This window comes from Helicoverpa armigera, chromosome 18 (genome assembly GCF_030705265.1).
Source record: "Helicoverpa armigera isolate CAAS_96S chromosome 18, ASM3070526v1, whole genome shotgun sequence".
NCBI classification, from domain to species: Eukaryota; Metazoa; Arthropoda; class Insecta; order Lepidoptera; family Noctuidae; genus Helicoverpa; species Helicoverpa armigera.
In genome coordinates this window covers 1,747,441-1,762,571 of record NC_087137.1, presented here as the reverse complement: position 1 = coordinate 1,762,571, position 15,131 = coordinate 1,747,441, and the positions used below count along the sequence as shown (strand labels likewise).

General features: G+C 35.5%; 2 protein-coding genes across 2 annotated transcripts; both read right to left on the bottom strand.

The window, feature by feature from the left end:
* Window positions 1–113: 113 nt before the first annotated feature.
* Window positions 114–5,526, bottom strand: LOC110373170 (glutathione S-transferase 2). Its single transcript, XM_049846524.2, has 5 exons — window positions 5,371–5,526; window positions 2,538–2,677; window positions 1,397–1,564; window positions 776–918; window positions 114–363 (listed from the first exon to the last, which is right to left on the bottom strand). The coding sequence occupies exons 2-5, from the start codon at window positions 2,671–2,673 to the stop codon at window positions 193–195; spliced, it is 618 nt and encodes a 205-aa protein (XP_049702481.2). The 5' UTR covers window positions 2,674–2,677; window positions 5,371–5,526; the 3' UTR covers window positions 114–192.
* Window positions 5,527–6,017: 491 nt separating this feature from the next.
* Window positions 6,018–14,481, bottom strand: LOC110373172 (glutathione S-transferase 2). The gene is made up of 5 exons (XM_021330351.3): window positions 14,323–14,481; window positions 13,647–13,783; window positions 6,994–7,161; window positions 6,592–6,734; window positions 6,018–6,309 (listed from the first exon to the last, which is right to left on the bottom strand). The coding sequence occupies exons 2-5, from the start codon at window positions 13,777–13,779 to the stop codon at window positions 6,139–6,141; spliced, it is 615 nt and encodes a 204-aa protein (XP_021186026.3). The 5' UTR covers window positions 13,780–13,783; window positions 14,323–14,481; the 3' UTR covers window positions 6,018–6,138.
* Between the last annotated feature and the right edge of the window lie 650 nt (window positions 14,482–15,131).

Sequence of the window (15,131 nt, the reverse complement as noted above, 5' to 3'; positions counted from 1 at the left end):
TAACGTAGCTTTCGAATGGTGAAAGAATTTTTAAATGCGGTCCAGTCCTGACACCCTAGAAAAAATGTAAGAGGAACATGACAGCAGGTTAAAATAAAAAGCTGCAACACAAATTATTGAAAAAAATATTTATTGTTACATAATACAATTCTTATAATCTATAGTTAATCCTAATAATACAATGATAATAATCTAAAAAACTGTTTCAGGAGCAGCATCAGCGTACGCCTTGACCTTCGGAATAGAGTACACGTTTTTGACGACCTGCTTGAAGGCAGGGTACTTCTCCTCAAGGTCAGGCATCCTCAGCATCCTCTTCAGGTAGTCCAGCATACCAGCGAAGACGAAGTCACCCCATGTCAACTATTAATAAAGAAGAAAAAACAATGTTAAAGATCTAAATGACACTGGAACCTAAGTATAGAGTCATTTTCATAAAATGTGCTATGGAAGCAAAAATCAATGTTCCTCTACAAAATTATGATTGCAAAGTAGGAATTAGATCTGCTACTGCACAGATGGTGTTCCCAAGTTCAACCTATGTCTGGGTTTCCAAAAAAAGTAAATGTATAGTACAGAGTGACTGGTATTAGTGGCCGAGAAAGTTTCTTTAAAAAAGAATATCTTGTTTGTAATCAGTAGAACCAATGACCAGTCACCCCATTAAGCAATTCATGTTTTGAACTGAAGTCATTTTTATCATTGTCATGTGATTATGTGCAATATTAAACTAGCTTGCCAATATCTCGGAAAAATAAAATACTGTTTAGTTTACTTTTCCAAGTGCGATATGGCCGTTGTTCTTAACGATGATTTCATTCAGTTTGTCTAAAATAGTTGGATACACAGTCTTCTCGTGATCAGCATGTTTCTTTTCCTTTATCTCCTCGTTGCATTCATACGCAACTTCTGCAGCCTCTGTAAATAATTATTATTTCTATTTTAGGACGTCAGGATCGAAATAAAATAGGACGCTGTTTGCCAAAAAAATACGTAAGATTTGGAGGATTTCCTAATATTATCTATAAAATAGCCAAAACATTATTTTTTTGACAGATTTTCATAATTTCTAATATCTATAGGTAGTACATAAGAGTGTAGGGATAGTACATAAGAGTGTAAGGTAAGTACATAAGGGAGTGTGTAAGGATAGTATATAAGGGAGTGTGTAGGGGAAGTATATAAGGGAATGTGTAGGGGAGTACTTAAGACTAGGGAGAGTATCTACCCATATTTTTTTTGCGGCAACAGCAATACATCATCTTTAAAAAGTTTATCCATCTACCAGGGTATCTAACAGCCTGGTGGGAGAGGGAATGACATACGAACAGTAAATTCTTAGTAATAATGTCACGTTTTCGTCTTAGAACTTTTTTTAAGTAAATTAGATTCTTACCAGCTCGAAGATCTTCAATCAAATAAACGTTCTGGTCTATCTCCAATGCCTCCTCCAAGTTGTCTCCAGCCAATCCAAACTTAGTGCCGAAGTAGCGCGCGATGGCGTAGCTCTGAGCGTACAGCTTGCCATCCATCTCCAGCACGGGCATCTGACCGAATGGAGTCTCTGTAAGTAGTTTAAAGTAAGAATAAAAAATATATACACCGTGACTTTTTAGTCGTCTTACAAAGGTGGTCCACTCAATCTATCCGACATAAAGTACCACTAGACACGATTATTAATTTTATAGCCTTACTTAATTAAGATAATAGGTGCAAAGAAAAATACTGAAAAAAAAATGTTTTAGTATCAAACGGTAGAAAGTAGGTACCTTCCCAACGCGCTGCGCTCCATTGATACAAGATTCGGGCAGCGCTCACAACAGGGTGTTCTTATAATCTACGTCATGCATCATAATAATGAATTAATTTTTATTTTTAAATTATTCAAATCTCATTAATATAAATATATTTTTTTTTTATATGAACGTTTACTAGTCATTGGATACATGAAGTGGGCTGCCGTTGTAAGACGACTAAAAAGTCACGGTGTACAAGAAAATTAATTAGGCGTCGAAGTAATCTTCCGCATCACTGTCCTCCGAGAAGACAGAAGACTGGCTGCATTGCCAAGTTGTATGGAAATGCTTATTCTTTATCCGAAGAATAATCCAGCCCTCTGGCTACGTAAAGCTCCGACAAGTTTAAAGTTACATGCGTTCCAATTGTCTAAAGTACTTCTTGTTTTTCATTCAAAGTTTTTGCAGCGATTTTTTCGGCAACTTAAAAAAATAGTATATTTTATGGGGTATTTTTACACATGGATAATTCAAATTCAATTATCTTACGCATTGGATACGTTTGTACGAAGGGGATACACCCCTTTGATAAAAAAAATAATCTATAAAATTGATGTATAATATAAGCTGAAGAGTTTGTTTGTTTGTTTGAACGCGCTAATCTCAGGAAGTACTCTTACGATTTGAAAAATTCTTTCAGTATTAGATAACCTTTTTATCCGGGTTCTTGCAGAGGTTCCCACGGGATGCGGTTGAAACCGGTGGCAGAAGCTAGTTAGTTAAAGAATACCGAATACTCACTCGGCTTGAACTCATCCCAGCCCTCTCCTTTGGAAATGCGTCGGTCTTCGAACTCCTGACCTCCGTAAGCCATCAACAGACGGGAGGGCTCACCCAACGCTTTCACGGGGAAGTAGTAGAACACGACTTTCGACATGGTTCTGAAAATATTATTTTATTGTAAGAAACTGTTAGTGGTTAATCTCCTTCGCTTTAGTATCTAGTGAACTGCTTTTGAAATTCTAATAGGGTGTCCATTTCGACCGCGCGGCCACCTCATAATTTTTGATGAAACTTTGCCAGGAATTAGTAGTAATTTGTTACTTTTCACTCCTCTTTTCCTGAATTTGTTACAAAAAAAACCAAGCCGCTATGACAAAGAACAGTTGGCCGCTAGAACCGCCACTTGCCGTAGTCATCGCCCGTGATTACTCAGAAACTATACAATGCAGATAGACGAATGATACATCAAAAGAAAGGTCTTAATTTGTTAAATTTGTTACAAAAATAAAAAAAGGTCAAAACGTAGATATACAAAAAGTTATGCAATGTTAAGTTTTCAGGTTATGAGTAGGTAAGTATATCACCGTAGGCACCAAATTAATAGAGGCTAATGTGTATAGAAAATTAGTCTTTAATTTGTTACAGCGAAAAAAGACAAAAAAATACTAGAAAGCAGGTTCAATAATATGTTAGAGTCGATTTTAGTTGGCCGCGCGGACGGCAATATGCCTAAAATACAATTTCGTTTTTCTCGTTATTAAAAGTAGGTTTTAGCTTAATTAAAGTACTAGTCGATGGGTAACGTAACCTAGTTTGAATAAATATAGCGAATTTAACTGCAGCATTCGTATTTTAGGAGATATTTACAAAAACACAGTGGTATGAAACTGTATGAGAGTAGGGTGTCCATGCATTTTCACATATTCGAAATTTTCGTTATTCACGTCTTATTTTTTTAGGGAGAGTGCATACTTTATAAAAATCAAAGTCACAAATAGATTAAAATTTCTTTATTTACAATTTAACACAATGTGTCAAAAATGTGACACAGAGTTGAAAGGTGAACTTAAGCTAGGCGAGATCGTAACATTTGATTTAAACGGAGCTGCAGACTCAGTTTTACTCACTGAATTGCCGATTACTATTAGCATTAAGGATAATTATTATTTCTTAGTTGGTACTATAGAATTTATACCAGGCACAAAAATAGGCCACTATAAATGTCATTTTTTAAATAACAATAAATATTTTTGTTACGACGACAATTCTTTTAAAATTGAAATAAGTACCTCTAAGAAAATATGTCTACATTCTGTGTCATATATTCGTGTCAGTTAATTTATAAATATTATGTTAGTTTATGAAGATTTTATATTTATCTGGTTGTCTTTTATTACTTGATTTGTTTGCCTTTGTGTTGATTGTAAATAAAGAAATTTTAATCTATTTGTGACTTTGATTTTTATAAAGTATGCACTCTCCTAAAAATAAGACGTGAATAACGAAAATTTCGAATATGTGAAAATGCATGGACACCCTACTCTCATACAGTTTCATACCACTGTGTTTTTGTAAATATCTCCTAAAATACGAATGCTGCAGTTAAATTCGCTATATTTATTCAAACTAGGTTACGTTACCCATCGACTAGTACTTTAATTAAGCTAAAACCTACTTTTAATAACGAGAAAAACGAAATTGTATTTTAGGCATATTGCCGTCCGCGCGGCCAACTAAAATCGACTCTAACATATTATTGAACCTGCTTTCAAGTATTTTTTTGTCTTTTTTCGCTGTAACAAATTAAAGACTAATTTTCTATACACATTAGCCTCTATTTATTTGGTGCCTACGGTGATATACTTACCTACTCATAACCTGAAAACTTAACATTGCATAACTTTTTGTATATCTACGTTTTGACCTTTTTTTATTTTTGTAACAAATTTAACAAATTAAGACCTTTCTTTTGATGTATCATTCGTCTATCTGCATTGTATAGTTTCTGAGTAATCACGGGCGATGACTACGGCAAGTGGCGGTTCTAGCGGCCAACTGTTCTTTGTCATAGCGGCTTGGTTTTTTTTGTAACAAATTCAGGAAAAGAGGAGTGAAAAGTAACAAATTACTACTAATTCCTGGCAAAGTTTCATCAAAAATTATGAGGTGGCCGCGCGGTCGAAATGGACACCTAATAGGTACCAAAATGCAACGTTATTAGTGAGCTTCAAGGTTTTATTTATTTATTTATTTAAAGGGACACCAACAGCGAGGAGTTAAAGGCTTGCACAGTCGCCAATTACAGGTGAACCAACATTCACGTACTTAAGTGGTAACTTAAACTAGATAATCAAAACATGAAACAAGGTTCTGTTACACCAAGTGTGAGTACGGGAATTTATTCCCTCAAGATGCGGGTGAAATTGCGGAAAAAAGCTATGTAGTAGGTACAAGAATGTATATATGTAGATACAGAAAATCATGAAGGTACAATATAAGTTAGAAGCTGCTGTGAAATGATCCGCAAGTTATTTTTCTGTTAGGTAAGTACATATGCACATAGCTACCTTATCAAAATTAAAGCGTGTGAAACAGAGACAAACAACTACTTAATTGGCATCAAGCTTCTTTGAAAAGATTAAGCTGATTTCATGAAACAACTACAATAAAATTACATTTAAATAAAAAATCTAACAAAAAGAATTTTTGAATGCAGCTACAGCTTGCTGAACTATTTTTTGTTTTCATGTTGGAATGTCATTTTTGGAAAAAAAACTGCGACCAAAAAAGTTGCAATTAGCAGTTCTGAACCAAGTAAGAATATATTTTAATAACTTAAGAATTTACTCACGATTTATTTTTGTTGTTGGTTCCGATGAGTGTTTACGCGTCGTATGTCAGGATCCTACTGATTCAATGATTGTGAAGTCACAAGACAAGATAATTACACAGCCCCAAACAAATCTCAACCAAATTTCCTAGCAGCAAGATAAAAAATTCCATGTATTTCGGCACATTTCATACTAATGTAAGTTTTTACTTCACCTGTCACTTTTTTGATAAGGTAATCTAATACCTACGCGTGGGTTACCTATAGATAAATTTCTGTCGTCACGCTCGATAAGATCTCGAACGGATTTGAATTAAAAATAAGTATTACGGAGTTACTCACAATTTAACGTCAGCAAGAGTAATTTCTCGTATCCTACAAAAATTGAAAACTCATGCCAACTCATTTGATACTTAGGGTCTCAGTTTGGTTGAATCATTAATTTGTAACCATGATTTTGATGGTATATCCTGCTGCGGGACGTTGGGTTAACAATTATACTGGTCAATTCCCAAGTTATCTAAGTATATCAATATCATCATCCTCCGAGCCTTTTCCCAATCATGTTGGGGTCGGCTTCCAGTCTAATTGGATTCAGCTGAGTACCAGTGCTTTACAAGAAGCGACTGCGAAGAAGTATATCAATATGTAGAAAATAAAACAAGTAATTGAAAATAAACATTTATTCAACTCTTACACATTCTTATGATCTAAAGTTACACGAGTAGAATGTACATATTCAATCTTCTTTAAACATAACAAGCTTATTTTATCAGATTCTAGAGGAATTTAGAAAGGCGTTTCAGGAGCAGCATCAGCGTACGCCTTGACCTTGGGAATGGAGTACACGTTGTCGACGACCTGCTTGAAGGCAGGGTACTGCTTCTCAAGGTCAGGCATCCTCAGCATCTTCTTCAGGTAGTCCAGCATACCAGCGAACACGAAGTCTCCCCATGTCAACTATAAGGGAAGAAAGGACATTATATTAGTATCATAAAACGTCAGCAGCAATTCTAATGAGAAAGAGCTCTGCAGAATCATGGTGATTAAAAAATCTTTACGTTTCCAAAAGATTTCAAAGGCTAGCATCTCGGCTTTAGAACGTCCACTATGACACAAAGGCCTTACCAATAAATTGTTCGGAAGATCTGAAAAAAGTCGCGGGAAACTATATGGGCACATGGGCCTCTTAAAATGGATCTAATGGGGAGTAAGCAAAAACATATTATCTATGTAGATTACCTTTCCGAGTGCTACGTGTCCGTTGTTCTTAACAATGATAGCGTTAAGTTTGCCCAAAAGGTCTGGGAATATGGTCTTAACGTACTCAGCGTATTTCTTTTCTTTCACCGCCTCATCGGGTTCATAGTCGACTAGGGCAGCCTCTGTTGAACAAATCAAATGTTTAAGTAAATTGAAACTTGGGTAGGGTGATGAAGAAGTTTTGCCTAGGGCTCCAGAATTTCAAGAGCTTACAGTATGTGAGTTTTGGGTTTGTGATGCAGTAGGGTATATTCGGATCCACCGCACTGATTTTGGAAATTCCTTTACTGATGGAAAGCTACCTTATTTAAGGTAACTAGTTCCCTAGGAACGCGTGTGAAACTGCGGGAAAAAATTGTATAACTATATGTAAGAACTTACTGGCACGGAGGTCATCAATGAGGTCGACATTCTGGTCGATCTCCAGTGAGTCCTCGAGGGTTTCTCCGACGAGCCCGTACTTGCGGCCCAAGTACCGCGCGATGGCGTAACTTTGGGCGTACTGCTTGCCGTCGATCACCAACACTGGCATCTGACCGAATGGGGTCTCTGAAAGTAGAAAGGAGACATAAATCGTCAGAAATATGTGTTATGATCTTAATAAATTCTGTTCAAGGGCTTAGATATGTCTTCTGGACAATAGCGTTGGATCATTTATAGTTGTTACCATTTAACTACTGTTTAATTAACCTATCTTGTATTGAAATTGTCCTCCTTCGAAAGATAGAACCAATAATTAGTTTTACTAATACATTCAAATAAATCGATATAATAATCGATCTCAGTGGCGTGCACTTGGAGAGGCCTTTGTCCAGCAGTGGACTGCGATAGGCTGATGATGATGATGATGATTCAAATAAATACGGGCGGCTAATCTGTTTGATAAGTAACCAACTATACATGTACCTACAATATGTGTATAAGCCCAAAACCGCATTTGCGCTCATCCCACGACCTTGGGTTACACAAATCGAGATTGCTATGAAACGACACAATGTACAAATTGCATGACGATCTACTCGCAAGCTATTGTACTATATTTCAACTATTATGACCAACGTTATGCGGATGAAACAATTTGCAAGTCATTCTATGTACGATGCAAAAAATAGAAGTAAATAGATCTTTGTGGGTCGGTGGGAACTTCTGTGTGTGACTGTGTGTGTTTTTTTTGCCACAGTTATGATAAATCTTGATCATTATTTTTTGGTCGGTTAATTTGTGGTTGTCCAAACAGAGAAACCATCAGGCTTGCTTAAATTTGAATGTAATTTCATAATTTTAAGCTTTCAAATATTTTTCTGCGCAGATACTGAAGTTTTCGATAACTTGAATCAAAACAAGACTTATGTTGTTTTCAAAATACTTCATTAAAAGTACACTTATTATTTATATTTCAAACATTTCGAAAGATAAGATTAGACACCATGCTAACAGGTAGGTACCTGTCAATTTATCGCAACGAGTTTTCCAGTGACCACTTTCACACTGTGAAAGTGAGATAGTACTATCAAGTTTCAACGAACAGTTTTCTATAGAAAATATTTTAACTAACTGTTTTGTAAGTAAGACGTAATAAACAATACAAAATCTACTTTAATTTTACATTATTGTATGTACACCAAATTACAAATATACGAATTAAATGAGAATATTGTAATGACAATAGAATAAAATTCATGTTGACATTTCGTATTCAATACGATCCCGTCATTTGATAATTTCGTATTGTTAACAATCGCCTGTATTGTTGATAATAATTGTTCGAGTTTAATTATATTTAGAAATATAAATTTATAAGTTCTAATCTTTATTAAGTACAATACAATCGAAACGTGCTTGTAGCTCTCACTATTTGAAACGTAGGTACTTATTGCTCTCACTGTTGATATAAATATTATAATAATGATAGCGCTAACTGATATTTATCTAAGTAACGTTCAGATTAATAAAAAAAACATTAGGGTTAGATATACAAGAAGGGATACCCTCTCCCATACAGCCATTTTTGGTCGCAGATATGATAAAGATGTAACAAGTCGCAACAGTTTCGTAACAGGTACGACACAACGTGACTGTGTAGGGATTAGCTTTTATGTGTTGTAACGGTTCAGTAAAAATGTGACGGAAACTAGATTCAGTAACTTTGTGTGGTCGCTGTGTCGATACTTTACAGCTTAATTGGTAACCACACATTTTATAAACTTTGCGTTTGGTTTGTAACCAGTGTGCAATGTTGACACAATTGTGTTGTAATTGGGTAGTAACATGGTGTAGTCGATGTTCCAGAACACTTTGACACTAACTTGCATATATAAAAACATGACGAGAGCCAGTTATTCTCAAACTGTCTATGTTTTCTGCCGTTATCAACCATTTAATGAAATTTAAGATGAGTAAAGAACCAAAAACCTTACGTAAATTTCGATGGACTTCAACTTTTTACAGAAGAATTAAAGAAATAAGTACGCCCCAAAATATTGTACTCGTACGACTACATGTAGGTTTTTTTTATTATAATAATATTTTTTTCATGATGTTGCATTGTTGGTAGGGCAAATTGACGGATACCCATTTTATTGAACTCAAAACATATTCTTTTCTAGGCCATTTACAGGAAAACAGTACGGAATTTCGTACCGAGGAGCTTATTGGTATAGTCCCTAGTGCCAAAGTTTCAACTTTCGAGCTCCAAATCGCTGTTTTTTCTTTTTCTCGGCCAAAACAAGACGTCTTCGTCTTTAACCCAAGTACTCGGTACAAGCGATATTAATTCTGATGAGCCTTCTTTGGTTAGAACAATGCAAAAAGGCATCTTGATAAAAACTTTGGAAAACACTGTAACCAAATGTTAAGAGAAACCATCTTAAAAATCTAGTAATTTTGTAACAAGTTATCGTAACATGTCGACACGTGTCGACACATTATCGTAACTTTGTGACTAGTTGCGACGAGCATATTTTTCATAACAAACATCAAAAATGTTTTTTCATAGTTCATTATTTAGCAATTTTATGAGTAAATCTTGCTAAAATAATTTGTATTAGGATTAAAATATTTGATATTGTATTTAAAGGGAAGCTTTTGAGCACTCGATGTGCATCATTTTATATTTTATTTTATTTTAACAAAGTTTTTCTTTCGCCAGAATTATTAAAACATGATATTACGGTGGCGCGTTGGAAATATCAACATATTCAAAGAAATTACACAGTAAACTTTTTTTCCCAATAAGATTTGAGCATTATTAACCATATTAATTAATGAAAACGAAAACTTTGTTTACTTCATTATCATTATCATACTTCAACCATCATTTTGGGATTTTGTATTATTTCGTCGTGTCACTCACGCACGAGCCAACGAAATTGATCGAACGAATGAATGATTGAATGATTAGTGCGAACTCTGGTTAAAATATGGTAACAATGTTACGACACGGCGACGTAAATTAGAAACCAAATGTTACTTGTTTATTGTGTCGAGATCTTCCCCATTTTTAGTTGCAGCGACGGCGCTAACACGGAACGTCGACGAGATTATGTTTCGAGATAGATCAGTGTCGACACTAAGTGTCGAAACGGTTACGTTATGTTCGCAAAAATGGTTATATGGGCTATACGTAAGGGTTATATACTTGTGTAGTACTTCAATAATTTCAAGTGTCCCTTTTGTATCCTATCGCTAAAAAATATCAAAAATATAAATAAAATATCGCATGTAATGGCGTTTAATTTAAAAGTTCACGAAATATTTGATAAGTGCAGTAAAATCACCATGTTTATGTAACTTCTAAGTTTAAGTATCAGATAACATTTTAATTGCATTTTATCTCACAATGTATCAACATACGATGATTAGTGGGCCATTAATAGTGGTCCAATTATCATAATATTTAGAGTAATTGTTGTATTTTTTATAAACACTATAATATGCTAGGTATAATAAAATAATCAGAGATAACGTGTTTGTTCGTAGGTATTGTAGAATGTTCGATAGTGTATCTTGTGTAACAACAACCCCGGTGTAGGCCACTTATGTTATTTCTTATCATATTTACACAAAGTTGTGTAAAAACTATAATATTATTAAACGTATCTTTATGTGTTTTATATTGCTTAACTGTAAATATTCGCCATTATTTTAATTGGTCATTTTTTTGTAAACAACAAAAATAACGAAGTAGCTTATATTATACCTATGTGTTTTCGCAGTTTCACTTAGGCTATCTTATCATTCCCCATGTTCAACTTTTTTAATCATACCTAAATACTTTTTTTGTTATTTGAATACACACGAGCATAAATTGGCGAGTTTTTCTTAGCAAAAGTTAAATATCTTTGGTTGACAGTATCAGAATTTCCATATCTGTCGAGCCATAATGCGAAGCCCGAACTCATTGAGATTCCAGCCAGTATTCCTGTAACCTATATATAGGCCTCCTTAGTGTAAGTTCGATCTAAAACCGTTCTTCTCATTGCTAGGCATAGACATGATTAGAATAGTTTACTGCCACTATAACTGCAAACTAGCATTCATCAATACTGTTAGTATTAGGATCCTCTATCTACAGTAATATAATTAAGAAAGAACATTAGGTACTTTGTTTGCTTGTTACTCTATACTTCTCTCTTTTGTAATATCTACTCTGATGTTCGAGTTATTTTATCTATACTAATGTAGGATTTTTATTTATTTGTTCCTTAAAGCCTCCGGAACTACTGAACTGATTTAAAAAATGTGTTACGTACGAGTCATTCAACTTCCCTTCGTACCGCATCCTGTAATAAGTGTTAGTGTATCTAAGTGCGTATATATGTACCATTATCGCCAATTGACTGCCTCTTTAGTCTATAACAAGCGCGATTACTCTGCGCGGGTTGTTGGGTTCGATACCCGGGTCGGGCTGACATCATTTTGATAACTTTCATAAAGCACCCCGAAGCCTGGAATTTGGTGGGGATACACCCGTGCATCAGAAAGAGCGTAAATGTCCTGATCCGTCTTCGGTTGTGAGGGATTGGCCTGTCATTGGATTAAGGGAGTGAGGGAATAGAGAGTGCACCTGTGTCAGCGCGAACGCTTGTGACCTATGTTCTGCTCATCTGGCAGGATCCCTTAGAGAGAATTGCCGCTGTGTCCGACAATAAATGTGGACCATTTTTATTATAACCAATAGCAGCAAACGCACATTTATCAATCAACAACTCTTAAAATAACTGGCAAACAACAATCATTTTAACGATCCATATCAGCTTAAGCACTCGAAACAAACACGGTACTGATAAACGAGCAGATATAAGGATGTTGACACACTGGTAGCTTCACCACAATAACCACTATTGTTGCCTATGTACTTTCTTTCAAGCTTGGACATCCTGAAGACAGAGTTCTGTTGTTATGTAAACAAATTATCTGTCAGTATAGACGGATGTCTGTGTCAACGGTTTACGATAGTAGTTATGAAATATCTTCTTGATTTGGTGTTTTCTGAGGCATGAAGATGGACAAGCCGTTAGCTTAGGCGAAAAAAAATTATTCGAGTTGTAAGGGTTTTACCAAAAAAATCAAAGGACGGTCAATCAGATGGTTGACTTGACTCCTGGATCCTTGACTGATGGATAGTTTCAACCATGAAGATTGGGGCGACCAGATTAACCATTCAATTACGTGGTTGCGTCAGTTTACACTGAGACTTTTGTGTTCAGCTCTAGCTATAATTTCTTCTTAGAACCAACTAGCGAGATAACTAATTTATGGAAGGATAGGGTACTTTTTATCGTCGAGTGCGAATTTGTTCTCACGGATCGATCTATTAACCCGCTGTATGTCAAAGCACAGACATACACGAGACCAAATTGTTATTCTATTGTTTTATAATTAGCGACTTACAAGCAGTTAATAGAGTATTTTACATATCAAAAGTAGGAGAGAATTGGGGGAGCTGGGTCTATTGATCCAACTCCGCCGAATCTCTATTCGAAATAGGCCCAGCGATAGATGGGATGGGATAACGCCTGGGGGATAGATCAGAATATGGCATTGCATTTACGCAAACTTAAAATGTAATGGTTGCCTACTTTCACCTACTATCAAAACGAGCAACTACCTACGATCTTCGGAAAACCTAAAGGGAAATACATATAATATTATTACCATATCTCCGGATAACTTGTGAGACAAGGAGATGTTAGATTTTTGGGAATCCCTCAGTTTTCTCACAACATATCAATTTATTTTCTATCTGATGTACCGAATTTTCCATAGAAATATAAAAATGATTTTCCTGCAAGTAAAACTTTACGGTATTTCCTCTAACAAACCTCTTGCCGAGGTAAGAAACAATGAGGCTTAGTTAGAAACTTTATCAGCATGAAAGTGTTTCCTGTAAGTTATCGAACAGTTTTCAGATACGGTGACCTAAATTAGCAATCAATCATAGGTACTCTTTTATAATCAATCATGTACTTCTAGTTGCAACAAAAGTCCTATTGGTCTTCTTACACAGAATACAAGGATTTTTATAGCTGCCTTCTTTTAGGGAAGTTTTTTCGTCCCGAAATTTATCGTGATGTTTAACTGGCTGTTTTATCTCGAAGAGATAAATCTCGGGTCATACCGTACCTACTACATATTTAATACTGGCGTGACAACTATTTTGTCACGAAGCACACGCAACCTGAATGCTGTCTTTCTGATTCTTCTCCATGCAACTCGTTCCTACCTACCTACTTGACGTCTCATTAGTGCCTTTTCAAATTATCAAGCACTAGAGTCATTGACATGAGTGCTACTAAGGTACCTAGCTTGGGAGTTAACAATACTAATAGTAGTACATTAAGACGAAATAATTTTTGTTTGTTTCTTTATACCCTAACTAAAGGCTTTAAAACTATCTACTTAACCGATTTGAAAAAATGTTTCAATAGTTACCACGGGAATCAGGGGAAATCGCGGGAAAATGGCTAAGCACATTCACCCGGCTTGCAGACATTAAGAACACGAGAATATAAAAGTGACAATTGAATACTTACTGGGCTTGAAGGATTGCCAGTCATCTTGAGACACGCGATGATCTTCAAACTCCTGGCCACCGTACGACAGCAGAAGACGAGAGGCCTCGCCCAAAGCCTTCACGGGGAAATAGTAGAACACGACTTTCGGCATTGTTCTGGAAAATATTTATAAGTTAGATCCGCTCAAAATTCCCTTAATTTGCCGATTCTAGTAAAAGAAACTGATAAAAGGTGCAACAACTAGGTATTATTAAAATACCTATATGCACATAAAACATCAGTACTAATTACTTATGTAAAACTTTATTAGTTATGTAGGAATTGTTTAATATTAACCGGCGTTTTAACGTCAAACCGGTTAGGTATATTAGGATAGGATTTCCTATCTAATCTTTTTCCATTTTAAAACATATTGGTTATGTTAAGTGTGAATAGTTATCGTAAATCTGTAAATTAAAATATATTTGCTGGTATCGACGCAATCATGTTGTTACGTTAAAAAATATTGTTCAACACGAAAATAACCTACTGTAATCTACAAAACACGACGCTCAGCGTATAGCAGTATGTAGGTACCTAAGAAACATAGAATAAACTGGAATATTTCACTAAACGAACCGAATAAATGAATGGAAAAACGAAATTAAAGCTTATAAATTAACTAATTTTGAACAATATTAGATTATAAACTCACGATTTGTTTGTAGTAGTGGAGTGTGCGATCGCGTCGTCCGTCGAGAGCAGACTGACTGACTGACTGTATGGGGGCCGAAACCACACTTGGCTTCTAGATGACGCGATGTTCGATGCCGGCCGGCAAATTAGTCAACTCAGTAGCCTATACAAACAATACTCGACCAACGGACAATGCAAATAAAATAACATTTTCAATGACCCTAACTTGTAAGTGTAGGCTTGAACTTGAAATCTCGCTTGTAACCGGCCGCATTATTATTACATACCTACATAATACATACATATACGTTGTGGTAGGTAGTATATGTTGTGTTATCGTTATTTTATTGCAATTCTTTTAACAATAATAGAGCGAAATATGTGGACGAAGTACTTAGCGGATAGTCCGCTATGCTTGCGGGTTACCCAAAATAACAATTGATATAATAACTAGCATTAGTAAAATTTTAGTTCATTTATCAGCCAGGCTGGATAATTCTTCACACGCAGGTATCTACCAAATACCACAAAATACTAATACTCACTAATAAGTAAGGGGCAATAAATGAATAGGAATAGTCTAACAACTAGTCTTTCCAGGGGATTCGGTTGCCCGGATAACTGGGTTGAGGAGGTCAGATAGGCAGTCGCTCCTCGTAAAACACTGATACCGGATAGTCTGGAAGTCGAAACATAGTTGGGAAAAGGCAAGGCAGATGATTTTTTTTTAAACTAATCAATTGCAGACAGAAAATTTTCACTTCGACGGTTTGTAACTTGTAATTCATTGTCTGTCTAAGGTAATTAAAAAAGCTATTATTAAATATT